The sequence below is a fragment of the Poeciliopsis prolifica genome, unplaced genomic scaffold (assembly GCF_027474105.1).
Source record: "Poeciliopsis prolifica strain line A6 unplaced genomic scaffold, Auburn_PproV2 SCAFFOLD024, whole genome shotgun sequence".
Lineage (NCBI taxonomy): Eukaryota > Metazoa > Chordata > Actinopteri > Cyprinodontiformes > Poeciliidae > Poeciliopsis > Poeciliopsis prolifica.
In genome coordinates, this window is record NW_026562399.1 from 7620905 (window position 1) to 7647041 (window position 26137).

Consider the following 26137-nt stretch of genomic DNA (forward strand, 5'->3'; position numbering starts at 1 on the left):
TGTTGCAGGAGATTAGCCTTCCCAAAGCTTTTAGTTTCGTCCCAAAGTTTATGGAAATCAAGATGATTTAGATGATTTATATATATGTATAACCCAGATTGTTGGGATCTGGGTTGTTGAAATCACATAGTGTGAAAAACAAGCTTTCAAATCACTTATATGATTTGTGTGCCAGCCGCCCAAGAAGCACCTGCAGAACGGGGCGATCCGCGGCTACCAGGTGGGCTACCGGGAGTACAGCTCCGGTGGGAACTACCAGTTCAGCGTGATCAGCGTGGAGACGACTGGGGACAACGCAGAGAGCCTGGTCCTGGACAACCTGAAGAAGTTCACCCAGTACGGAGTGGTGGTCCAGGCCAGCAACAGCGCCGGGACCGGGCCGTCTTCCACTGAGGTGGCTGCCACCACTCTGGAGGACGGTAGGAAAACGTTTTCTTTTTCGACTTGGTAAATGAGGGCCATTGAACTGAAACGTTTCGTTCATTTAAAAAGTGGGATAGAATACAGTCCTTGTTTCAGGATACAGTTATTATACAACATTAGATGGTTGTCCTTTAGGAGACTGAAAACCTGTTGTTCTTAAAGCTCTGGCATGTAACTTTTACAAGAATAGACTTTTTACATATTTGTTAAAACAGTCACCATGTTGTGGCAAGCAGAGAAACAACTTACAATTCCAGAAAAACTGTTTATCTGCTGTTATCAGTGGTCATGCTAACTAGCCTTAGCATTCACAACTGTGAATGCAAATGCATTGTGGGTTGTTAGTTGTAGAGAGGCAGAGAGAAAGGGGGAGGCTGTGAGCAGCACATACAAGAGACTTATTGACAGCGATAAGACCCTCCTCCTGGCTCTCATTGGTTGCTTCTGACAGAGTGGTGTATTTCATACCATGCTGTCACAACATAATGATACTTTAACAAATAGGTAAAAAAAATAAAACATATTTTAAAAAATTATATACCGTCGTTTTACATCTTTCCAAAATAATTTATCTCCATACTTGTCAAGAACTGGATACGATCAAAACATTTTTCAAACTTTCTCAGACTATTTTAAACTATTCAAAGAAAAATCCTGGTTTGACATTTATTTGGCTGATAAATGTAGGGCAGGAGGCTTTGAAATAAAGAGCATGTGTGAGGATCTGTCACCATCTAGTGGCTGTTAGAGGGTACTGCCCTGCATTTCTGCCCTCCAGTGTCTAACCTGTCCTCCTTGTCCTCGCTCAGTGCCGAGCCGTCCTCCTGAGAACGTCCAGGCCGTGGCCACGTCTCCAGAGGTCATCTCCCTGTCCTGGCTGACTCCTCCCAAAGATGCCCTGAACGGCAACCTGCTGGGCTTCAGGGTCATCTACTGGGCCAACCTGCCTGATGGAGGTACACGGTCACACTTTGGCTTTAAACAAAGAAAAACACACGTGTAAACACGGCACAGCTCTGAGAAAATATTTTCAAACCGTGAACAAAGGCTGCTTAATTTCTTGATTTAGTTGGACGGAGTGTCTGAGATGTCCTCTGCTGGACATCAGACAGCATGGCATGGTGCTGTCACATGCTGCGTTTGTGCTGCTGGGATTGGTTGTGACAGTGTGATTACCTTTGGCCCCTGCATGTCACATCATGTTGGCCCGCCTGGACAACATGCCGGTTCTGACTTGACAGCCAGAACCGGCTTGCATAGTAACAGTGGGGGAACGCTTATAATGGTTTTAGATGATTGTTTGACTGATATTAAATGCAAATGAAATTCAGTAGACATTTGGTATATTCTGTTTATGTAATATTGGTTAGCAATATTCCTATATTCCTGGTTTCTGGATCAGAATATAGTTCTGGCTGAGGCTCAGAGTTTCTGACTGCTCTCTTTGGCTCCTTCCTGTTCCTCCTTTGCCTCTTCAGAGCTCGGGGAGATCAGGAACGTCACGACCTCGAAGCCCTCGCTGGAGCTGGACGGACTGGAGAAATACACCAACTACAGCATCCAGGTGTTGGCCTTCACCAGAGCAGGAGACGGCGTCCGCAGTGAGCAGATTTACACCCGCACCAAGGAGGACGGTAAGAAGACGAACACATCTCTCTAAAAGAAAAATAAATAAATAAGACGGCTGTCAGATGGCAGGTATCAGGATCTGTTGTCTTACAAATACACTGAAGTTTCATAAATTAACTGTGAGGCAACAGTTTCTTAGTGTTTTATTCAATATAAGAAATGAAAATAAAAAAACTTTCATATCTTCTATACCTCAGAATGACGTCAAAAGAGATAAAAATGTTGCATTAGTTTCACTGATATGTAGCGTAATCCACGGTAAGACGTAATCGGTGAGTGTTCTAGATACTCCATTGGCATATATATTGCACATTATGAGTGAATATACATAATGTGTTTTATTATTAATATCCATTGCCTGGACACTGTAGGATAATCTGTAGTCTTCTCTGTGTGCTGCTGGTGTTTTAGAGCAGTGACAGACAAGCTGGCCAGTTATCTGCTGAAGTCCTGTCTGATCTCACGCAACTAGTTTGGGTCTTAAATTGGCACTTAGAAGTGTATTCATATCCTTCTGTGAGGAAAATTAGTTTTTCTAGATCAAATTATGTATAAGTGGAGTTTTAGATTTCCTATATTCAGTTTCTGGTAAACCAAATTCCATTTTTCTTTAAGAACTAGAATATAAAACGATATGAGAAGGATTACTAAAGATATTGTTTTTATAGCCTCTCTGCGTCTTATTTTAGCAGTAGCATTAGCTAGCACTGCAGGTTGTAGAAAAGAAATAGCCCTCTGCATTCTGCATGTTCTGGAGAACATAGAACCTCCTTTAGCTCTGAGGTTGCCAGGATTTTCAGATCCGAGGTACTCCATGACAGACAGAGGCTAAAAGCTCAAGTTAACGTCCCCGTTGTCTGCTCACAGCGATGCTATCTCACAGCGTGAAAGAAATGCAGACATGTCTTAACATGTTGCATGAATCACTAATATAGCTTCTTACATCTCTCGACTTCCTCTAATTTTCTTGTAAGCGTTTAAAGTTTGTGATCTTTTCTCAATAGTAACTTCTGCAACAAAGACAGTTGTTGTCTCAGGGTTCTGGTAGCACTTAGTGTGGTGTGTTCACTTATTGAAAAAAGACTGTATTTTCTATATTTTTTTGGTTTCTAACTGGTTTGTCATTGATCAGGCCTCATTAAGCATCTCTACTATAGCCGATCTCCTTCTGCTTTCAGTTCCTGGTCCTCCAGCCGGTGTGAAAGCTGCAGCTGCATCCAACTCAGTGGTGTTTGTGTCCTGGCTTCCTCCTCTCAAAGTGAACGGCATCATCAGGAAATACACAGTTTTCTGCTCCAATCCACACCCTACGGTAAAACCAATTCCACCAACTTTCCTGTTCCATCATTTCGGTTTCAGTACTCAGCTTGTTCAAGACGGGTAAGAAAATGGGATTTGCAGCAGGTTCAGCTTGCTTTAAGTGTTTGGGTTTTCTCCCACCTTCCTCCTGCAGGTGAGCAGTGAATTCGAAGCGGCTCCAGATGTTTTCTTCTACCGCATCCCTAACCTGAGCAGGAACCGACAGTACAGCATCTGGGTGGTGGCCGTCACTGCCGCAGGCCGCGGAAATGCCAGCGAGATCATCACTGTCAAACCCATGGCTGAAGGTCAGTACCAAACACATGCACGTTTCTTTATCAAAGCCCACAGTTGAATTCAAAGGTGATCCATTGTGGCAGACTGATGTGGATGGAAATAGAGATCTCTTTTCTGTTTCTTCAGTTTAATGCAAATAAGCCGTCATTCACGTACAAGCTTGAGTGATAGCCGATGAGCTGATTGGGTTTGCTGATAGTTCCTGAGGTGTCAGGAGTCAAGGCATCAACGTCGTCTTCACTGTTAACACACCGAGCCGTGACTCGGTTGGCTGAAGGGCCACAAAACGCGAACGGTGCTAGGAGGGAGCTGCGATGTCACAAGCCTGCGTGTTTGTATTTGCAGCTCCGGCTCGAATCCTGACCTTCAACAGGACGGTCACGACTCCCTGGATGAGGGACATTGTGCTCCCCTGTAAGGCGGTCGGCGATCCGTCCCCAACCATCAAGTGGCTGAAGGAGATGTGAGTGTGGTGCAAATAAGAACATAAGAAAGAAAAAACTATTTCAGTCACCATTTAGCATGACACTGTAGACGTCCAGCACACTGGTTTGTAGTTGGTGAATACATTAAATGTTGATATTTTCTGAAATCAGAATATTAACTGGATATCTGTCTGCGTTCCAGCAATGGAACCCCGGCTCCTGTTGTGATAGACAGCCGGCGGAGTGTCCACGGAAATGGCAGCCTTGTTATTCGCACAGTGAAAGCGGAGGATTCTGGGAATTACACTTGTGTGGCCAGTAATAGCTTTGGTTCAGATAAGATCGTCCTCAATCTGCAGGTTCAAGGTGAGCTTCACTACTGGAGCCGAAAAATTAACGGACCACTAGTGATTTTACTTCTCAAATAAATCCTTGTGGTTCCTCTAGTTCCACCTGACCAACCTCGCCTCACCGTCACCAAGACAACCACCACCTCAATCACCCTCTCTTGGATCCCAGGAGACAACGGCGGCAGCTCCATTCGAGGTCAGACGCGGTTCAGCGATTCTGCTTTCGTAGAACCGAGCTCGACGGCTGACCGTTGTTGTTCCCGCCCGGCTCTTTTCAGGCTACATCCTGCAGTACTCGGAGGATAACAGCGAACAGTGGGGTAACTTCGCCATCAGTCCCAGTGAGCGCTCCTATCGGCTGGAAAACCTCAAGTGTGGCACCTGGTACAAGTTCACCCTCACGGCCCAGAACGCAGTCGGTCCTGGTCGCATCAGTGAAATCATAGAAGCAAAGACCCACGGCAAAGGTACCCGCTTTGTTTTATTTCCCGCACTTCAGCAGGCATCTGTGATTGAGGCCTATTGTCCTCCAAACTGGTCACAGCTGCCCTCCTAAAGTATGACTCTGATAGCTGCTTTCTGACAAAATGCTGCTGCAGTCTGAACTGAGATCCATTCATAGCAAGACAACCTCTTACCCAATCAGATTAAATGTTACCACTTGATTGAAACTAATTTGGTATCTTCACTGCTCTCAGTATTTTCAACAAAATTTCTGGATGATTTTTACTGGTTTTCGAAGCCAGGAGTTGGATTAGATTCCTAGATATCAGGAATCCAATCCTCCTGATGGCTGGAGGATCAGCTTATTTATTCAATTTGATTGATATAGCTTGTATTTAATAAGCTTAACTCAAATTAATAGCATTATTTTATGAATAATAAATCAATGTCTAGTATATGTTGAGAACTTGGTGGCCTTAAAGTGAGATAAATTAACATAATAAATTTACTCACCACTCCACCTATTGACCATTGACCTCATGGATGTCGATGGACGGATGAAATTGATGAAAGTCCAGTTTAGCTTTACTTTTTTTCTTGTTTTGTTCAAAGCCTACTTCAGCACCAGTTCATGAGGTTCAGAAAGCTACACTATCAAACTCACAAACACATCACCTAAGATAGATGCAGCTTCATTGACAGTTTTTAGAGATATATTTGATGCTTCACTAAACGATGCTCCTTCTGACCACTTTTGTAGTTTAATGAAGTGCTGTGCTAACATTAGCATGCTAACTTCCTGTATGGTTCATTAGAAATGCAGCTTAAAGACAAAGTTGTCAGAACTTCACTGAGTGGACTTTCAGTTCTTGATCTTTCATCAAACAAGTTAGTGACAATGAATCCGTGTTGAGAACAGAAGCAACATTTGCATTTTTTCTTCTTCTTTGTTCGTTGTGTTTGAAAAAGAGCCTCAATACTCAAAGGAACAGGAGCTTTTCACCAGCATCAACGCCACCCGGGTCAAGCTCAACCTCAACGGCTGGAATAACGGCGGGTGTCCGATCACCTCCTTTACCCTGGAGTACCGGGCCGTGGATGCGCCCACCTGGACCACGGCGCAGCGCACGTCCCTCACCAAGAGCTACATCCTGTACGACCTGCAGGAGGCCACCTGGTACGAGCTGCAGATGAAAGTTTCCAACAGCGCCGGCTACGCCGAGAAGAGAGTCAAGTTTGCGACGCTCAGCTACGATGGGAGTACGTCGTTTTCTGTGTTTGCAAATAAATAAAAAAATGACAATGAAATGAAATTCAGCTTGTCCTTAACGCCGCACCACGACCTGTCCACAGGTACCATCGCCCCTTTGGTGAAAGCGCCCAATGTGAGCGAGGACACGTCCGGGGGAGGCGAAGGTTTGAAGATGATGGTGACCATTTCCTGCGTGTTGGTGGGGATCGTTGTGATCTTCATTGGGCTGCTGGTGCTGAGGAGGAGGAGGAGGGAGCAGAGGCTGAAGAGGCTGAGAGGTCAGAGAAGCTGTTGCTCGACTCTCTCACTGCTCGTGTGTTTGCTGCAGTTTCAAACACATTAAACACAAAGTCTTCTTGTTTTCCAGATGCGAAAAGTTTGGCTGAAATGCTCATGAGGTGAGTGCTGAACGTCATCGTCTTTAGATGAAATAAAGCTGAAATAAATAAGACGTTTCCATGCACAGTAACTCACTCTGATGTTAGACTGAACGGTTTCTGTGCTAATTCAGGTAGGATTGGCAGAATTATTTCCATTTCCAAAACGCCTATTTCAAGGCATTAAATTAGGAGGTAAAATTCTTTGAAGTCATATTTGACATGTTTGGCATTTTTATCACTACTGAAGTTACTTCATTGTGCTATAATCTGGCACAATCTGCAAACATGACAAGCTGTGTCTTTCTGTTCAGAACAATATAAGATGCTCTTCAGATATTAACCGTTTTGGTTTGTTTTTGTGTTCCTCAGTAAAAACACGCGTCCGGCAGAACCAATCAACAAACAGCAGCAGACGCTGCGCATGCACATCGACATCCCCAGAGCCCAGCTCCTCATTGAGGAGAGGGACACCATGGAGACCGTTGGTAAGCGTCGCAGGACACAAAGCTCAAGGCCGCCGGTGTTCTGGCCCTGATCTCGTGTTTTGGCCCTGATCTCGTGTTTTGGCCCTGATCTCGTGTTTTCTGTCCGGCAGACGACAGATCCACTGTGCTGCTGACGGATAACGACTTCGGAGAGACGCAGAAGCAAAAGTCGTCCACGGTCACCCACACTGTCCACTACCAGTCCCTCTCCCAAGCCACTGGTCCACTGGTAGATGTATCAGATGCCAGGCCAGGAACCAGTAAGTCCAGTACGGAATCTTTTTCTTTCACATCATTACACATAAACGCTGCAGGCTTTGCTTTGTTTTGCGCTGCAACTTTTCCTCTTTGTTCTTCAGAATTTGTGTTTCGTTGTCCGACATTTGCGAGGTTCTTCGGTCAGGGTGACACTTTTACTCAAACAGTTGTTCTGTATTCTTCTTTCTTCATGTTCAGGTTTACTGTTTGAAATCTAGTTACTCCTCAGTATGTGGCTGCAGCCGTCTTAGAAGGAGCTTAGTGAAGTATCTCAGAAGAGGAACTTTTGTCCTTCTTTTATCATCTTTCTTCCATGGAAGACATTTAGTCATCCTTTATAAATTCTTATCTTAAAAAATAATTTTTCCATACACCCTTAGTATGAAAAAAGAGCAGGAATTTCCTCAGACGAAACAAGCTACACCAACCTGCAGCTTTAGTCTTTCAGCCTTCCACAATTACTCTTAATAACTACGGCAAAAAAGGTTTGTGAATATGGACAAATATGGACACATGCAGGCTTAAGCAGTTGAATTTATTTTTATTGAATAATAATACCAAATTTCAACAGCAGAATGACACAAAAAGTATCTGTAGTATATTTTTATACCCAGTTTTCTTGGAAACTATGTGCTGAATTTTCCACAGTCATTAACATGCCATAGAAGGACATTGATTTACTCTCTTTTTGCCAATTTTAAATTTAAAAAATGTGTTTTTAAAACCACAACAGTGGAAATAAAATTGGCACTGATTAAACATGACAAACTTCCTGGATTACTAGTCAAAAACGATGTCTTTTTTTCAAACGGTGCCTTAATATCTGTGGCTCTTGACGCGTTTCATCTCACTGGACTGAAGGTAAAAATGGCTATTTGCGCTGTCAAGGTTTCAGAGCCTTGATCAAAACCTTTAAGCGAGGCTCTCGGAAGAAACGTCTCGACCAGGACGTGATTGGATCTGCAGGCGGAGCAAATGCAGATGATTTCTGTAAGAGAGCTGGGACAGTCAGACCACAGTCAGACCAAACACCTGAGGGCACAAGCAGTCAGTTCAAGTGAACGACAGTGTTGTCACTGTTGCCAGGCGTCCAACAGTCAGCAAAAACACAGTTTTGACTTTCCTGCTCTTGTACTACATTTTATTTTATTTTAATCCTTAAAGGTTCCTGAATAATTGTTTTCTTTGCCCGCCTGCCTTTAACAAGAGACTGTCCATGTTTTTTGCTGAACGCTGATACAAAGTGTGATATGTTATTTTACAATGTTCACCAACTGTCCTTCATTGTTCGTTGAATTTTAACCTCTTCTGTTTGGGAAAAAAAATCTAACACAATTACAACATGGTAGTGTTGAAGTTCCTTTGGTGTTTGGTGCTTTGGTGTCTAAGCACCACGTTTTCTGTACTTCTGAGAGGAACATGATGATCGACTGGCCCCCAGTTTACACTAGAAACAAGAAATACTTGGTAAGATGCTGCAATTTGTTCATTTGAAACACTTCAAAAGCAACATAAAAAAATCCCCAGACATGACAGGAGCTGATGTTTAACAAACAGAACTGCATTGCTTCATATTTGATCACATAAATCAACATAAATGGCAAAAATAAAAAGCAATGTGACGGTGCAACATACTGAGAAGAAATGATGAATCGGTTGTTTAATTTCTTCCTACAGTAATGACTGAAGTCTTTTTCTCTTTGCCAAATGTGATTCTTTTGTTTTGCCTTTTTTTTTGGGTAAAAATGACTTATCCCATTATCTGTATGAAGCTCGGCTCTCCTCCTCATCCTTAGACCCGACTGCCCGCCGTACAGCCAAAGCCGGCCCAGCTGCCCGCAACCGCTACGCCAGCCAGTGGACTCTAAACCGCCCCCACCCCCTGTCTCCTCCCACACTCTCAGCACTGACTGGCGGCTGCCAACACCCAGAGTCGCCGGCTCTGTTGACAAAGAGAGTGACAGCTACAGCGTGAGTCCATCTCAGGACACAGGTGAGCTCCCAGTCGACTGCCCACGCTGTTTCCTAACATCAGTTTGTGTGCCGTCAGAGCCACGTGTCACTAAGCTCTTAGGTTCCTTGTTCTGCCACTAACTCTCGGCACTAATCCTTCCACTAACTCCACGCCACGTCCAGACCGAGCGCGGAGCAGCATGGTGTCCACAGAGAGCGCCTCTTCCACCTACGAGGAGCTGGCCCGGGCCTACGAGCACGCCAAGATGGAGGAGCAGCTGCGCCACGCCAAATTTACCATCACCGAGTGCTTCATCTCCGACACTTCCTCGGAGCAGATGACGGCCGGCACCAACGACTACACCGACAGCCTGACGTCCAGCACGCCGTCCGAGTCGGGCATCTGCCGCTTCACTGCTTCCCCGCCCAAGCCTCAGGACGTCAGCCGGGTCATGAACATGGCCGTGCCCAAGGCCCACAGACCGGGTGAGGCCACGGCGGTCCACTTATCAGAGCCTGAAAGGCTGCAGCAGCGTGTTGAAGCTTAACAACCTCTAATGCAGACATGTTCTACTAACACTAACTTTACGAAATCTTGCAGTTTATGGATTTAGAAAGCAAATCTTCTCCAGTGCATCAGAATGCAGCTGTAGTTAATATCTTAATGTGTCGTTATCAAGTAAGGTTTTAGGATTCAAACTGCCCCTTTTTAAAGGGACAGTGCTTTCTAAAACCAACCTTTTTGAACTTTACATCATGTAATAATGTTCCCTCATCAAAACCATACCTGGAGTTTTGCCTTGATTCTATCACGCATGTTTGATAAATCCCTGAACCTCCCGGTTCGGGTTTGTAAAATACTCCGGGAGCAGAGTACCCCCTCCCCCACCCAGCTCCTCCAGACTAGCCAGCAGCAATTAGCAAACATTGTCTTTTCATCTGCTAGGAAAATTAGTATGAAGGAAACATTGGAGGCCAAACCAAATCAGACAGATGCCCCCAAACGTTTGTTTCATGGATTTTCTTGAACAAGAGGAAGACAAGAGTCATCACATGTCTAACTAACAGAGGAAATGCTCTCACGTATTAGGTGAGGGTCTAAACAACACGTCCTTATATTTGGGACAAGTCTTTGTCTTATTATGAGAAATGAACCAGTTGCACTTCAGTTGTCTGTATTTTTATCATCCTGAAACCAAACTGCTCTGAAAATATAAATAAAAGGGACTCAAGCAAACAACAAGAACATAATGATGCAAAATTACTAAGAAAACAAATCAAATGGATATATAAGTAGATAAGCATGAAACTAAACACAAGATGATTAAAATAATAATGCGATGATTATAACATGAGGATGTTTTTACTAACTGTGCTTCCTCTGTTGTCCTGCAGGAGGCGAGCTGGTTCACCTTCCTCCATACCTGCGCATGGACTTCCTGTTAAACCGGGGCATGTCCTGCTCCGGCTCCTCCAGGGGGACAGCAGGCGGCGAGAGAGCCGCCATGGGCCAGACCTGCCTGGAGCCCCAGAAAAGCCGCTCGCTAAAGCGGCCGTCTCGCATGGCGCCGCCCACGCCCACGGAGGCCCCTCAGGCCAGCAGGGACCCGGCGGCCCAGTGGCAACCCGGCTCGGCGGCCACGCTCCCCCACAGGGAGGGCTCGGAGCTGGCCCAGGCTGCCAAGCTCAGCACCTCCCAGGAGTCCCTGCTGGACTCCAGAGGACACCTGAAACAGAGCAGCAACCCCTACGCAAAGTCCTACACGCTGGTATAACAGCAGGCGCGCCTGGGCCGGGACCAGAACTCACTCTAACACTGGACTTAACACTCAAGTGCAGTAAACTGACTCTCACCAAGCAGTTCTGTATATACGTGCCCCCCCTTCATGGCAGGGGGGGGTCACTTTTACTAATCTCATTTTATTGATTTTAGAGTTTTTCTTTGCAGTTTATTTGTATTTTCATTTATTTTTTTGCTTTCGTTTCACCTTGGGAGGAAACATTCACTCATCCGGAGCGACTCCAGGAGGAGTTTGCCAAACCAATTGAGCAACAAGGGAGCGTTATTTATTCTTGGTAATTCTTTATTATTAATCAATGATTATTAATTTCCAGCTATTAACGATCATTAATTACCAAACACCAACTGATCTATCGTCAGCATTACTGCTCTATGTTTTTATAAGATCCGAGACATTGTTCATTCCTCTTTTTTTTGTTTGTTTTTTTAAGTTTCCTGCAGTGGGAGATGACGATTTGGAGTCATTTTTTTCCTAGGGAACGTTTTGTTGTTCCCCCCCCGAGACGCCAAACGAAACCTCGGAGGGAACATGGGGGGGGAGGAGAAACCTTGGAATGAAAAGCAATTGACACCAGTCCAAACTTTTCAGCTGCTCTCAAATTGTTACTTTTTTTGAAGAGAAAAGAAAAGAAAAAAAAAAATATTTCCTATGGATGCATGGGGACTGACCACCTAAAAGACGATGATTACGGCCGCGGCTGGGTTGTCCAGTCGGGCGTTTTGTCACACTATGAAATGATCCAATGTGAAGATTTATTATTCTTATTACTATAAATATATATATAAAAAGAGAAATCGCTTTTATTTGTGGATATTACAGGGAAGAATTTGATTTGGTTAATAAAGTCCTTAGTCATGTTTGCACATATCTTGTTTTAATTAGGAAATGGAGTCTCTGTTAATCTTTCTCTGTGTCCCATTCTTGATGGTGCAATATGATAAAAAGATAAGACAAGTATATGAAAACTATTGATCTATACTGTACTGTAATGATGAGAAATAACTATGTTGTGAGTATAAATACAGGGCTGGACGCTCTCCGGCTCTTGTCTTCAGGTGTAGTTTGCCACTGCTTGTTTGCCCGGGTGGTAAATGATGTTAGCTAAAACAGGGAGGCTTTTAGAGAACTGAGGGTTTGCACTTCAAGTGTGTCCGGATAGATCCCCCCCCACCCTGCCCTTTTCTCCCCCCCTTTGACCTCTGACCCCCTACCCTCTCCTTACAGTGCACTAGGTGGAGTCGTCGTGGCTCTCGCTCCTCTCAGTAGATTTACTGTTGCTGCGTTGGCAGCAATGATCCTCGACAGGGAAGATGAGACATGTGAGACAATCCAGCAGAAATCCCCCACGTCAAACCAAACTTCTAACGTCTATGGGAAAAAATGAGTAAATAAATGAAAATGAAGATGAGGAAAAAAAAGTATGAATAATGTGGATATACATACAAAAAAAAAGAACAAAAAACATGTTTTTAATTCCTGTCTGCCCTGGCCCACTTCTGTTCGTTTCAGTTTTTTTTTTTTTTTGAGTTAGTCTGAAGGGACGAGAGTTTGATACAAAACGCTGTGAGGTCATGCTGTCGTTTTCTACGATTAGTTTCTATTATTAACTGTCTTCATTCTGATTATACATTTTAACAAAATACGGAAGAAAAAAAAATGTCACTTTTTTTTTTTTTAACATTGGTGTTCACCATGGTGGCACTGGAATAAAGAGAAACTAACACAAAGGCTCAAATTTGACTAATAAAATGGCTGTTCCCCAACGTGTCCCGCGCAGGTTTGACATGACACCCCATGAAACGACAAGACACAGAGCAGAAACAAAACATTTTACACGTCAGGAGAAACATCATTATTGTCATAAAAGTGGATGAAGATGTTTTGCATTTCAGTTCAAGTACGACTATCACAATCATTCCTGTTTGCAAAATGCCAGAATAATAGCAAACAAAGACTCTCTTCAACTTCAGGAGTTTATATTTATGTCCTCAATACTTATCAAAATTGTCTCTTAAACTTTGTGACCGGAGTCAAACAAATTGGGTTTCCTTCCACTCCTCTGAACAGAACTTCTCGGTTGAACACATTTCACATTTTAAGTCCATCAACTGTCTGAAAGATCAGGATGGGGGTTTTGTGATGGTCACTCCAAACATTGACTTTGTCGTCCTAAAACTACTTTGTGACTAATTTCCTGGTATGTTTAGAGTCTTTGCTCATTTGAAAGATCCATTTGTGCCCAAGATTTAACTTCCTGCTTGGAGCATTGAGATGTTGCTTTCTTTGGTTTTACCAAATAATGTTCTTTCACCAATTCAACCAGCAGCATAACACACACACACACACACAAACACACACACACACACACACACACACACACACACACACACACACACACACACACACACACACACACACACACACACAACATGATGCTGCCAACCCTGTATCTCATTTTTCTGATGATGTTTTAAGTTTTGAAGGTCCACTTTTTCCTCCAGGTGTAAAAACTCATTAAGGAGAAACGGCTTCATTTAAAAAAAATCTTTAAAAAGTATTTGTGTATTTGCATTATCAGTGTTTTTAAGGTAAGATTTTAACAGTTGTGTGTAAACCAGACACATTTATAAATAATTAGCGATTTACAATGATAACAAAAATCAACCATTCTTGTGACGTCTAATAGTGACGCAGCTGCTATTATTCATATTTATGAATAATATGCTGATATCCAGCTGCTGGTCTTAAGCATCATGACAACAGTTTATATATAGATCAAGTAGGAACGGCAGTCAGATTACATTCACTGAAACAAACAAACGCTGTGAATAAAAGGTTGTGATACACTGACGCTAGCTAACGTACTGCAGTAATAGTTGTACTAAAATTAGATGTTTTACCTGAGAAAATTAGAATTAAAAGCACAGTTCAGTTTTTTTAACGGTTACATTTTGTAACAGTTTCTAGTCAGACGGTTCTGGGAAAGGATAAATCCTCAAAGCAGATGGAGGCTAACAGCTATACAGACAAACCGTGTCCCGCTGATATTAACTATTTAAAACAAGTCAAACTGGAAATATGTACATCAGCGGCATATTAGCAAACATTAAACACCCACACGTTTTCTTAAGAAAATTAATAATAAAAATGTAAAAAATAAAAGCACTTCAAACCCATTTATAAATACAAGGTAGGATCTGTGGTGCTGTGGGCCTGTTCGTTTTCTACATCTCTTGTTAGACTCTTATGGAGTTTATGAACGACATGAACTCCAGACTAACAGGACATTTCTAAAAATAATCTGGTGGAGTCTGTAAGAAAACTATAAATGGGTCGTCTTGAAGTCTTTCAGCAGAAAAATTAACATGAAAATATGCAAGAGTTCAACATTATGCCACTTGCGTAACTTTTTCTTATTTACTAAAAGGTGATCAATGAAGCTGAGATTAGCTGCACATCAGAAATGACTCAAAGAATGGGAAGTGATAGACCTGGATCAAGGTGCATTTCTGGAACATTAGGCATTTTCATTGACTTTCATACACTCAATACTAATTGTTGATAAAACATAACAGCTCTTGAAATACTATTTATCTGCTTAGACACAAAAACATTTCAGTAGGTACATTTTACAAAGTGAAAATCAGACGTTTACTTTGTTTCAATTTGTTTCCAGAAGTGCTCCTCTCTTAGCAACAGCATAAAAGTAAACATTGTCGCTATCGTTTTAAAAAACACAAGATTTCTTCAACTCTTTTCAATGTCTCATATCTAATCGATCATAAAACATAAGAGCTATAAAATACTATCTAGCTCCTTAGACAAAAAAACCTTACAGTTTGTAAATTTTAGAAAAGTAAAATTTAGACGTTTACTTCATTTCAATTTAGCAGAACGAACGCTTGTCTCTTAGCAACAGCTTAAATGTTATTGTTTTAAAAAGTATAGAATTCCTTCCACTCTTTTAACATGTCTGAACACTAATTGATCATAAAACATAAGAGCTATTGAAATTCTATTTAACTGCTTTGGACAAAAACTTTACAATTGGTAAATTTTACAAAAGTGAAAATCAGACGTTTACTTCGTTACAATTCGTTACCAGAAGTGCTCGTCTCTTAGCAACAGCATAAATGTTATTGTTTTAAAAAACAGAGAATTTCTTCCTCTCTTTTGAAATGTCTAAAATCTAATTGTTCATAAAACATAAGAGCTATTGAAAAACTATTTATCTCCTTAAACACAAAAACTTTACATTAAGTAAATTTTACGAAAGTGAAAATTAGACGTTTACTTCGTTTCAATTCGTTAACAGAAACTTTGCTCGTCTCTTAGCAACAGCAAGTAAACATTGAGACTGTTTTAAAATATATAGGATTTCTTCCACTCTTTTGAAATCTCTCAACACTCTAAATGTTCATAAAACATGAAAGCCATTGAAAGACTATTTATCTGCTTTGGACAAAAACTTTACAATAGGTACATTTTACAAAAGTAAAAATTAGACGTTTACTTCGTTACAATTTGTTTCCAGAAGTGCTCGTCTCTTAGCAACAGCATAAAAGGAAACATTGTCGCTATTGTTTTAAAAAATATAGAATTCTTTCCACTCTTTTAACATGTCTGAACACTAATTGATCATAAAACATAAGAGCTATTGAAATTCTATTTAACTGCTTTGGACAAAAACTTTACAATAGGTAAATTTTACAAAAGTAAAATTTAGACGTTTACTTCGTTACAATTTGTTAACAGAAGTGCTCGTCTCTTAGCAACAGCATAAATGTCATTGTTTTAAAAAACAGAATTTCTTCCTCTCTTTTGAAATGTGTAAAATCTAATTGTTCATAAAACATTAAAGCCATTGAAAGACTATTTATCTGCTTAGGCACAAAAACTTTACAATAGGTACATTTTACAAAGTAAAAATTAGAAGTTTACTTCGTTACAATTTGGTACCAGAACGCACGCATGTCTCTTAGCAACAGCTTAAATGTTATTGTTTTAAAAAACGTAGAATTTCTTCCACTCTTTTAACATGTCTGAACACTAATTGATCATAAAACATACGAGCTATTGGAATCATATTTATCTGCTTCGGACAAAAACTTTACAATAGGTAAATTTTACGAAAGTGAAAATTAGACGTTTACTTCGTTACAATTTGGTACCAGAACGCACGCATGTCTCTTAGCAACAGCATAAATGTCATTGTTTTAAAACACATAGAATTTCTTCCTCTTTTGAAATGTGTAAAATCTAATTGTTCATAAAACATTAAAGCCATTGAAAGGCTATTTATCTGCTTAGGCACAAAAACTTTACAATAGGTACATTTTACAAAGTAAAAATTAGAAGTTTACTTCGTTACAATTTGGTACCAGAACGCACGCATGTCTCTTAGCAACAGCTTAAATGTTATTGTTTTAAAAAACGTAGAATTTCTTCCACTCTTTTAACATGTCTGAACACTAATTGATCATAAAACATAAGAGCTATTGGAATCATATTTATCTGCTTCGGACAAAAACTTTACAATAGGTAAATTTTACGAAAGTGAAAATTAGACGTTTACTTCGTTACAATTTGGTACCAGTACGCACGCTTGTCTCTTAGCAACAGCATAAATGTTATTGTTTTAAAAAATGTAGAATTTCTTCCACTCTTTTAACATGTCTGAACAATAATTGATCATAAAACATAAAAGCTATTGAAATTCTATTTAACTGCTTTGGACAAAAACTTTACAATTGGTAAATTTTACAAAAGTGAAAATCAGACGTTTACTTCGTTACAATTCGTTACCAGAAGTGCTCGTCTCTTAGCAACAGCATAAATGTTATTGTTTTGAAAAAAAAGAGAATTTCTTCCTCTTTTTTGAAATGTCTAAAATCTAATTGTTCATAAAACATAAGAGCTATTGAAAAACTATTTATCTCCGTAAACACAAAAACTTTACATTAAGTAAATTTTACGAAAGTGAAAATTAAACGTTTACTTCGTTTCAATTCGTTAACAGAAACTTTGCTCGTCTCTTAGCAACAGCAAGTAAACATTGAGACTGCTTTAAAAAATATAGGATTTCTTCCACTCTTTTGAAATATCTCAACACTCTAAATGTTCATAAAACATGAAAGCCATTGAAAGACTATTTATCTGCTTTGGACAAAAACTTTACAATAGGTACATTTTACAAAAGTAAAATTTAGACGTTTACTTCGTTACAATTTGTTAACAGAAGTGCTCGTCTCTTAGCAACAGCATAAAAGGAAACATTGTCGCTATTGTTTTAAAAAATATAGAATTCCTTCCACTCTTTTAACATGTCTGAACACTAATTGATCATAAAACATAAGAGCTATTGAAATTCTATTTAACTGCTTTGGACAAAAACTTTACAATTGGTAAATTTTACAAAAGTGAAAATCAGACGTTTACTTCGTTACAATTCGTTACCAGAAGTGCTCGTCTCTTAGCAACAGCTTAAATGTTATTGTTTTAAAAAACAGAGAATTTCTTCCTCTCTTTCGAAATGTCTAAAATCTAATTGTTCATAAAACATAAGACCTATTGAAAAACAATTTATCTCCATAAACAAAAAAACTTTAAGTAAATTTTACGAAAGTGAAAATTAGATGTTTACTTCGTTTCAATTTGTTAACAGAAACTTTGCCTGTCTCTTAGTAACAGCAAGTAAACATTGTGACTGTTTTAAAAAATATAGGATTTCTTCCACTCTTTTGAAATATCTCAACACTAAATGTTCATAAAACATGAAAGCCATTGAAAGACTATTTATTTGCTTTGGACAAAAACTTTACAATAGGTAAATTTTACGAAAGTGAAAATTAGTCGTTTACTTCGTTACAATTTGGTACCAGTACGCACGCTTGTCTCTTAGCAACAGCATAAATGTTATCGTTTTAAAAAACATAGAATTTCTTCCTCTCTTTTGAATTGTGTAAAATCTAATTGTTCATAAAACATTAAAGCCATTGAAAGACTATTTATCTGCTTAGGCACAAAAACTTTACAATAGGTACATTTTACAAAGTAAAAATTAGAAGTTTACTTCGTTACAATTTGGTACCAGAACGCACGCATGTCTCTTAGCAACAGCTTAAATGTTATTGTTTTAAAAAACGTAGAATTTCTTCCACTCTTTTAACATGTCTGAACACTAATTGATCATAAAACATAAGAGCTATTGGAATCATATTTATCTGCTTCGGACAAAAACTTTACAATAGGTAAATTTTACGAAAGTGAAAATTAGACGTTTACTTTGTTACAATTTGGTACCAGTACGCACGCTTGTCTCTTAGCAACAGCATAAATGTTATTGTTTTAAAAAACATAGAATTTCTTCCTCTCTTTTGAAATGTCTAAAATCTAATTGTTCATAAAACATTAAAGCCATTGAAAGACTATTTATCTGCTTAGGCACAAAAACTTTACAATAGGCACATTTTACAAAGTAAAAATTAGACGTTTACTTCGTTACAATTCGTTACCAGAAGTGCTCGTCTCTTAGCAACAGCATAAAAGGAAACATTGTCGCTATTGTTTTAAAAAATATAGAATTTCTTCCACTCTTTTAACATGTCTGAACACTAATTGATCATAAAACATAAGAGCTATTGAAAAACTATTTATCTCCATAAACACAAAAACTTTAAGTACATTTTACGAAAGTGAAAATTAGACGTTTACTTCGTTTCAATTTGTTAACAGAAACTTTGCCTGTCTCTTAGCAACAGCAAGTAAACATTGTGACTGTTTTAAAAAATATAGGATTTCTTCCACTCTTTTAACATGTCTGAACACTAATTGATCATAAAACATAAAAGCTATTGAAATTCTATTTAACTGCTTTGGACAAAAACTTTACAATTGGTAAATTTTACAAAAGTGAAAATCAGACGTTTACTTCGTTACAATTCGTTACCAGAAGTGCTCGTCTCTTAGCAACAGCATAAATGTTATTGTTTTAAAAAACAGAGAATTTCTTCCTCTCTTTTGAAATGTCTAAAATCTAATTGTTCATAAAACATAAGAGCTATTGAAAAACAATTTATCTCCTTAAACACAAAAACTTTACATTAAGTAAATTTTACGAAAGTGAAATTTAGACGTTTACTTCGTTTCAATTCGTTAACAGAAACTTTGCTCGTCTCTTAGCAACAGCAAGTAAACATTGAGACTGTTTTAAAAAATATAGGATTTCTTCCACTCTTTTGAAATATCTCAACACTAAATGTTCATAAAACATGAAAGCCATTGAAAGACTATTTATCTGCTTTGGACAAAAACTTTACAATAGGTACATTTTACAAAAGTAAAATTTAGACGTTTACTTCGTTACAATTTGTTAACAGAAGTGCTCGTCTCTTAGCAACAGCATAAATGTCATTGTTTCAAAAAACATAGAATTTCTTCCTCTCTTTTGAAATGTCTAAAATCTAATTGTTCATAAAACATTAAAGCCATTGAAAGACTATTTATCTGCTTAGGCACAAAAACTTTACAATAGGTACATTTTACAAAGTAAAAATTAGAAGTTTACTTCGTTACAATTTGGTACCAGAACGCACGCATGTCTCTTAGCAACAGCTTAAATGTTATTGTTTTAAAAAACGTAGAATTTCTTCCACTCTTTTAACATGTCTGAACACTAATTGATCATAAAACATAAGAGCTATTGGAATCATATTTATCTGCTTCGGACAAAAACTTTACAATAGGTAAATTTTACGAAAGTGAAAATTAGACGTTTACTTCGTTACAATTTGGTACCAGTACGCACGCTTGTTTCTTAGCAACAGCATAAATGTTATTGTTTTAAAAAACATAGAATTTCTTCCTCTCTTTTGAAATGTCTAAAATCTAATTGTTCATAAAACATTAAAGCCATTGAAAGACTTTATCTGCTTAGGCACAAAAACTTTACAATAGGCACATTTTACAAAGTAAAAATTAGACGTTTACTTCGTTTCAATTCGTTTCCAGGTGCTCGTCTCTTAGCAACAGCATAAAAGGAAAATTATCGCTATTGTTTTAAAAAATATAGAATCCCTTCCACTCTTTTAACATGTCTTAACACTAATTGATCATAAAACATAAGAGCTATTGAAAAACTATTTATCTCCATAAACACAAAAACTTTAAGTAAATTTTACGAAAGTGAAAATTAGACGTTTACTTCGTTTCAATTTGTTAACAGAAACTTTGCCTGTCTCTTAGCAACAGCAAGTAAACATTGTGACTGTTTTAAAAAATATAGGATTTCTTCCACTCTTTTAACATGTCTGAACACTAATTGATCATAAAATATAAAAGCTATTGAAATTCAATTTAACTGCTTTGGACAAAAACTTTACAATTGGTAAATTTTACAAAAGTGAAAATCAGACGTTTACTTCGTTACAATTCGTTACCAGAAGTGCTCGTTTCTTAGCAACAGCATAAATGTTATTGTTTTAAAAAACAGAGAATTTCTTCCTCTCTTTTGAAATGTCTAAAATCTAATTGTTCATAAAACATAAGAGCTATTGAAAAACAATTTATCTCCTTAAACACAAAAACTTTACATTAAGTAAATTTTACGAAAGTGAAATTTAGACGTTTACTTCGTTTCAATTCGTTAACAGAAACTTTGCTCGTCTCTTAGCAACAGCAAGTAAACATTGAGACTGTTTTAAAAAATATAGGATTTCTTCCACTCTTTTGAAATATCTCAACACTAAATGTTCATAAAACATGAAAGCCATTGAAAGACTATTTATCTGCTTTGGACAAAAACTTTACAATAGGTACATTTTACAAAAGTAAAATTTAGACGTTTACTTCGTTACAATTTGTTAACAGAAGTGCTCGTCTCTTAGCAACAGCATAAATGTCATTGTTTTAAAAAACATAGAATTTCTTCCTCTCTTTTGAAATGTCTAAAATCTAATTGTTCATAAAACATTAAAGCTATTGAAAGACTATTTATCTGCTTAGGCACAAAAACTTTACAATAGGTACATTTTACAAAGTAAAAATTAGAAGTTTACTTCGTTACAATTTGGTACCAGAACGCACGCATGTCTCTTAGCAACAGCTTAAATGTTATTGTTTTAAAAAACGTAGAATTTCTTCCACTCTTTTAACATGTCTGAACACTAATTGATCATAAAACATAAGAGCTATTGGAATCATATTTATCTGCTTCGGACAAAAACTTTACAATAGGCAAATTTTACGAAAGTGAAAATTAGACGTTTACTTCGTTACAATTTGGTACCAGTACGCACGCTTGTTTCTTAGCAACAGCATAAATGTTATTGTTTTAAAAAACATAGAATTTCTTCCTCTCTTTTGAAATGTCTAAAATCTAATTGTTCATAAAACATTAAAGCCATTGAAAGACTATTTATCTGCTTAGGCACAAAAACTTTACAATAGGTACATTTTACAAAGTAAAAATTAGAAGTTTACTTCGTTACAATTTGGTACCAGAACGCACGCATGTCTCTTAGCAACAGCTTAAATGTTATTGTTTTAAAAAACGTAGAATTTCTTCCACTCTTTTAACATGTCTGAACACTAATTGATCATAAAACATAAGAGCTATTGGAATCATATTTATCTGCTTCGGACAACAACTTTACAATAGGTAAATTTTACGAAAGTGAAAATTAGACGTTTACTTCGTTACAATTTGGTACCAGTACGCACGCTTGTTTCTTAGCAACAGCATAAATGTTATTGTTTTAAAAAACATAGAATTTCTTCCTCTCTTTTGAAATGTCTAAAATCTAATTGTTCATAAAACATTAAAGCCATTGAAAGACTTTATCTGCTTAGGCACAAAAACTTTACAATAGGCACATTTTACAAAGTAAAAATTAGACGTTTACTTCGTTTCAATTCGTTTCCAGGTGCTCGTCTCTTAGCAACAGCATAAAAGGAAACATTATCGCTATTGTTTTAAAAAATATAGAATCCCTTCCACTCTTTTAACATGTCTTAACACTAATTGATCATAAAACATAAGAGCTATTGAAAAACTATTTATCTCCATAAACACAAAAACTTTAAGTAAATTTTACGAAAGTGAAAATTAGACGTTTACTTCGTTTCAATTTGTTAACAGAAACTTTGCCTGTCTCTTAGCAACAGCAAGTAAACATTGTGACTGTTTTAAAAAATATAGGATTTCTTCCACTCTTTTAACATGTCTGAACACTAATTGATCATAAAACATAAAAGCTATTGAAATTCTATTTAACTGCTTTGGACAAAAACTTTACAATTGGTAAATTTTACAAAAGTGAAAATCAGACGTTTACTTCGTTACAATTCGTTACCAGAAGTGCTCGTTTCTTAGCAACAGCATAAATGTTATTGTTTTAAAAAACAGAGAATTTCTTCCTCTCTTTTGAAATGTCTAAAATCTAATTGTTCATAAAACATAAGAGCTATTGAAAAACAATTTATCTCCTTAAACACAAAAACTTTACATTAAGTAAATTTTACGAAAGTGAAATTTAGACGTTTACTTCGTTTCAATTCATTAACAGAAACTTTGCTCGTCTCTTAGCAACAGCAAGTAAACATTGAGACTGTTTTAAAAAATATAGGATTTCTTCCACTCTTTTGAAATATCTCAACACTAAATGTTCATAAAACATGAAAGCCATTGAAAGACTATTTATCTGCTTTGGACAAAAACTTTACAATAGGTACATTTTACAAAAGTAAAATTTAGACGTTTACTTCGTTACAATTTGTTAACAGAAGTGCTCGTCTCTTAGCAACAGCATAAATGTCATTGTTTTAAAAAACATAGAATTTCTTCCTCTCTTTTGAAATGTCTAAAATCTAATTGTTCATAAAACATTAAAGCCATTGAAAGACTATTTATCTGCTTAGGCACAAAAACTTTACAATAGGTACATTTTACAAAGTAAAAATTAGAAGTTTACTTCGTTACAATTTGGTACCAGAACGCACGCATGTCTCTTAGCAACAGCTTAAATGTTATTGTTTTAAAAAACGTAGAATTTCTTCCACTCTTTTAACATGTCTGAACACTAATTGATCATAAAACATAAGAGCTATTGGAATCATATTTATCTGCTTCGGACAAAAACTTTACAATAGGCAAATTTTACGAAAGTGAAAATTAGACGTTTACTTCGTTACAATTTGGTACCAGTACGCACGCTTGTTTCTTAGCAACAGCATAAATGTTATTGTTTTAAAAAACATAGAATTTCTTCCTCTCTTTTGAAATGTCTAAAATCTAATTGTTCATAAAATATTAAAGCTATTGAAAGACTATTTATCTGCTTAGGCACAAAAACTTTACAATAGGTACATTTTACAAAGTAAAAATTAGAAGTTTACTTCGTTACAATTTGGTACCAGAACGCACGCATGTCTCTTAGCAACAGCTTAAATGTTATTGTTTTAAAAAACGTAGAATTTCTTCCACTCTTTTAACATGTCTGAACACTAATTGATCATAAAACATAAGAGCTATTGGAATCATATTTATCTGCTTCGGACAACAACTTTACAATAGGTAAATTTTACGAAAGTGAAAATTAGACGTTTACTTCGTTACAATTTGGTACCAGTACGCACGCTTGTTTTAGCAACAGCATATATGTTATTGTTTTAAAAAACATAGAATTTCTTCCTCTCTTTTGAAATGTCTAAAATCTAATTGTTCATAAAACATTAAAGCCATTGAAAGACTTTATCTGCTTAGGCACAAAAACTTTACAATAGGCACATTTTACAAAGTAAAAATTAGACGTTTACTTCGTTTCAATTCGTTTCCAGGTGCTCGTCTCTTAGCAACAGCATAAAAGGAAACATTATCGCTATTGTTTTAAAAAATATAGAATCCCTTCCACTCTTTTAACATGTCTTAACACTAATTGATCATAAAACATAAGAGCTATTGAAAAACTATTTATCTCCATAAACACAAAAACTTTAAGTAAATTTTACGAAAGTGAAAATTAGACGTTTACTTCGTTTCAATTTGTTAACAGAAACTTTGCCTGTCTCTTAGCAACAGCAAGTAAACATTGTGACTGTTTTAAAAAATATAGGATTTCTTCCACTCTTTTAACATGTCTGAACACTAATTGATCATAAAACATAAAAGCTATTGAAATTCTATTTAACTGCTTTGGACAAAAACTTTACAATTGGTAAATTTTACAAAAGTGAAAATCAGACGTTTACTTCGTTACAATTCGTTACCAGAAGTGCTCGTTTCTTAGCAACAGCATAAATGTTATTGTTTTAAAAAACGTAGAATTTCTTCCTCTCTTTTGAAATGTCTAAAATCTAATTATTCATAAAACATAAGAGCTATTGAAAAACAATTTATCTCCTTAAACACAAAAACTTTACATTAAGTAAATTTTACGAAAGTGAAATTTAGACGTTTACTTCGTTTCAATTCGTTAACAGAAACTTTGCTCGTCTCTTAGCAACAGCAAGTAAACATTGTGACTGTTTTAAAAAATATAGAATTTCTTCCACTCTTTTATCATGTCTGAACACTAATTGATCATAAAACATAAGAGCTATTGGAATCATATTTATCTGCTTCGGACAAAAACTTTACAATAGGTAAATTTTACAAAGTAAAAATTAGACGTTTACTTCCTTACAATTTGTTAACAGAAGTGCTCGTCTCTTAGCAACAGCATAAATGTCATTGTTTTAAAAAACATAGAATTTCTTCCTCTCTTTTGAAATGTCTAAAATCTAATTGTTCATAAAACATTAAAGCCATTGAAAGACTATTTATCTGCTTAGGCACAAAAACTTTACAATAGGTACATTTTACAAAGTAAAAATTAGAAGTTTACTTCGTTACAATTTGGTACCAGAACGCACGCATGTCTCTTAGCAACAGCTTAAATGTTATTGTTTTAAAAAACGTAGAATTTCTTCCACTCTTTTAACATGTCTGAACACTAATTGATCATAAAACATAAGAGCTATTGGAATCATATTTATCTGCTTCGGACAAAAACTTTACAATAGGTAAATTTTACAAAGTAAAAATTAGACGTTTACTTGGTTTCAATTCGTTTCGAGGTGCTCGTCTCTTAGCAACAGCATAAAAGGAAACATTGTCGCTATTGTTTTAAAAAATATAGAATTCCTTCCACTCTTTTAACATGTCTTAACACTAATTGATCATAAAACATAAGAGCTATTGAAAAACTATTTATCTCCATAAACACAATAACTTTAAGTAAATTTTACGAAAGTGAAAATTAGACGTTTACTTTGTTTCAAATTGTTAACAGAAACTTTGCCTGTCTCTTAGCAACAGCAAGTAAACATTGTGACTGTTTTAAAAAATATAGGATTTCTTCCACTCTTTTAACATGTCTGAACACTAATTGATCATAAAACATAAGAGCTATTGAAATTCTATTTAACTGCTTTGGACAAAAACTTTACAATAGGTAAATTTTACAAAAGTGAAAATCAGACGTTTACTTCGTTACAATTCGTTACCAGAAGTGCTCGTCTCTTAGCAACAGCATAAATGTTATTGTTTTAAAAACAGAGAATTTCTTCCTCTCTTTTGAAATGTCTAAAATCTAATTGTTCATAAAACATAAGAGCTATTGAAAAACAATTTATCTCCTTAAACACAAAAACTTTACATTAAGTAAATTTTACGAAAGTGAAATTTAGACGTTTACTTCGTTTCAATTCGTTAACAGAAACTTTGCTCGTCTCTTAGCAACAGCAAGTAAACATTGAGACTGTTTTAAAAAATATAGGATTTCTTCCACTCTTTTGAAATATCTCAACACTAAATGTTCATAAAACATGAAAGCCATTGAAAGACTATTTATCTGCTTTGGACAAAAACTTTACAATAGGTAAATTTTACAAAAGTAAAATTTAGACGTTTACTTCGTTACAATTTGTTAACAGAAGTGCTCGTCTCTTAGCAACAGCCTAAATGTCATTGTTTTAAAAAACATAGAATTTCTTCCTCTCTTTTGAAATGTCTAAAATCTAATTGTTCATAAAACATTAAAGCCATTGAAAGACTATTTATCTGCTTAGGCACAAAAACTTTACAATAGGTACATTTTTCAAAG

General features: G+C 36.9%; 1 protein-coding gene across 1 annotated transcript in view; it reads left to right on the top strand.

Moving 5' to 3' along the window:
• Nucleotides 1-11856, top strand: part of dscama (Down syndrome cell adhesion molecule a) — a 92732-nt gene extending 80876 nt beyond the window's left edge. Inside the window, 18 exon segments of the mRNA XM_055046614.1 lie at nt 176-419; nt 1233-1379; nt 1902-2057; nt 3231-3364; nt 3506-3659; nt 3994-4111; nt 4276-4439; nt 4521-4619; nt 4702-4890; nt 5837-6127; nt 6221-6397; nt 6487-6517; nt 6869-6984; nt 7095-7244; nt 9039-9116; nt 9119-9235; nt 9379-9681; nt 10591-11856. Of these exon segments, the coding sequence (XP_054902589.1) occupies nt 176-419; nt 1233-1379; nt 1902-2057; nt 3231-3364; nt 3506-3659; nt 3994-4111; nt 4276-4439; nt 4521-4619; nt 4702-4890; nt 5837-6127; nt 6221-6397; nt 6487-6517; nt 6869-6984; nt 7095-7244; nt 9039-9116; nt 9119-9235; nt 9379-9681; nt 10591-10970 (3048 nt within the window). The 3' untranslated portion in view covers nt 10971-11856.
• Nucleotides 11857-26137: the final 14281 nt, after the last annotated feature.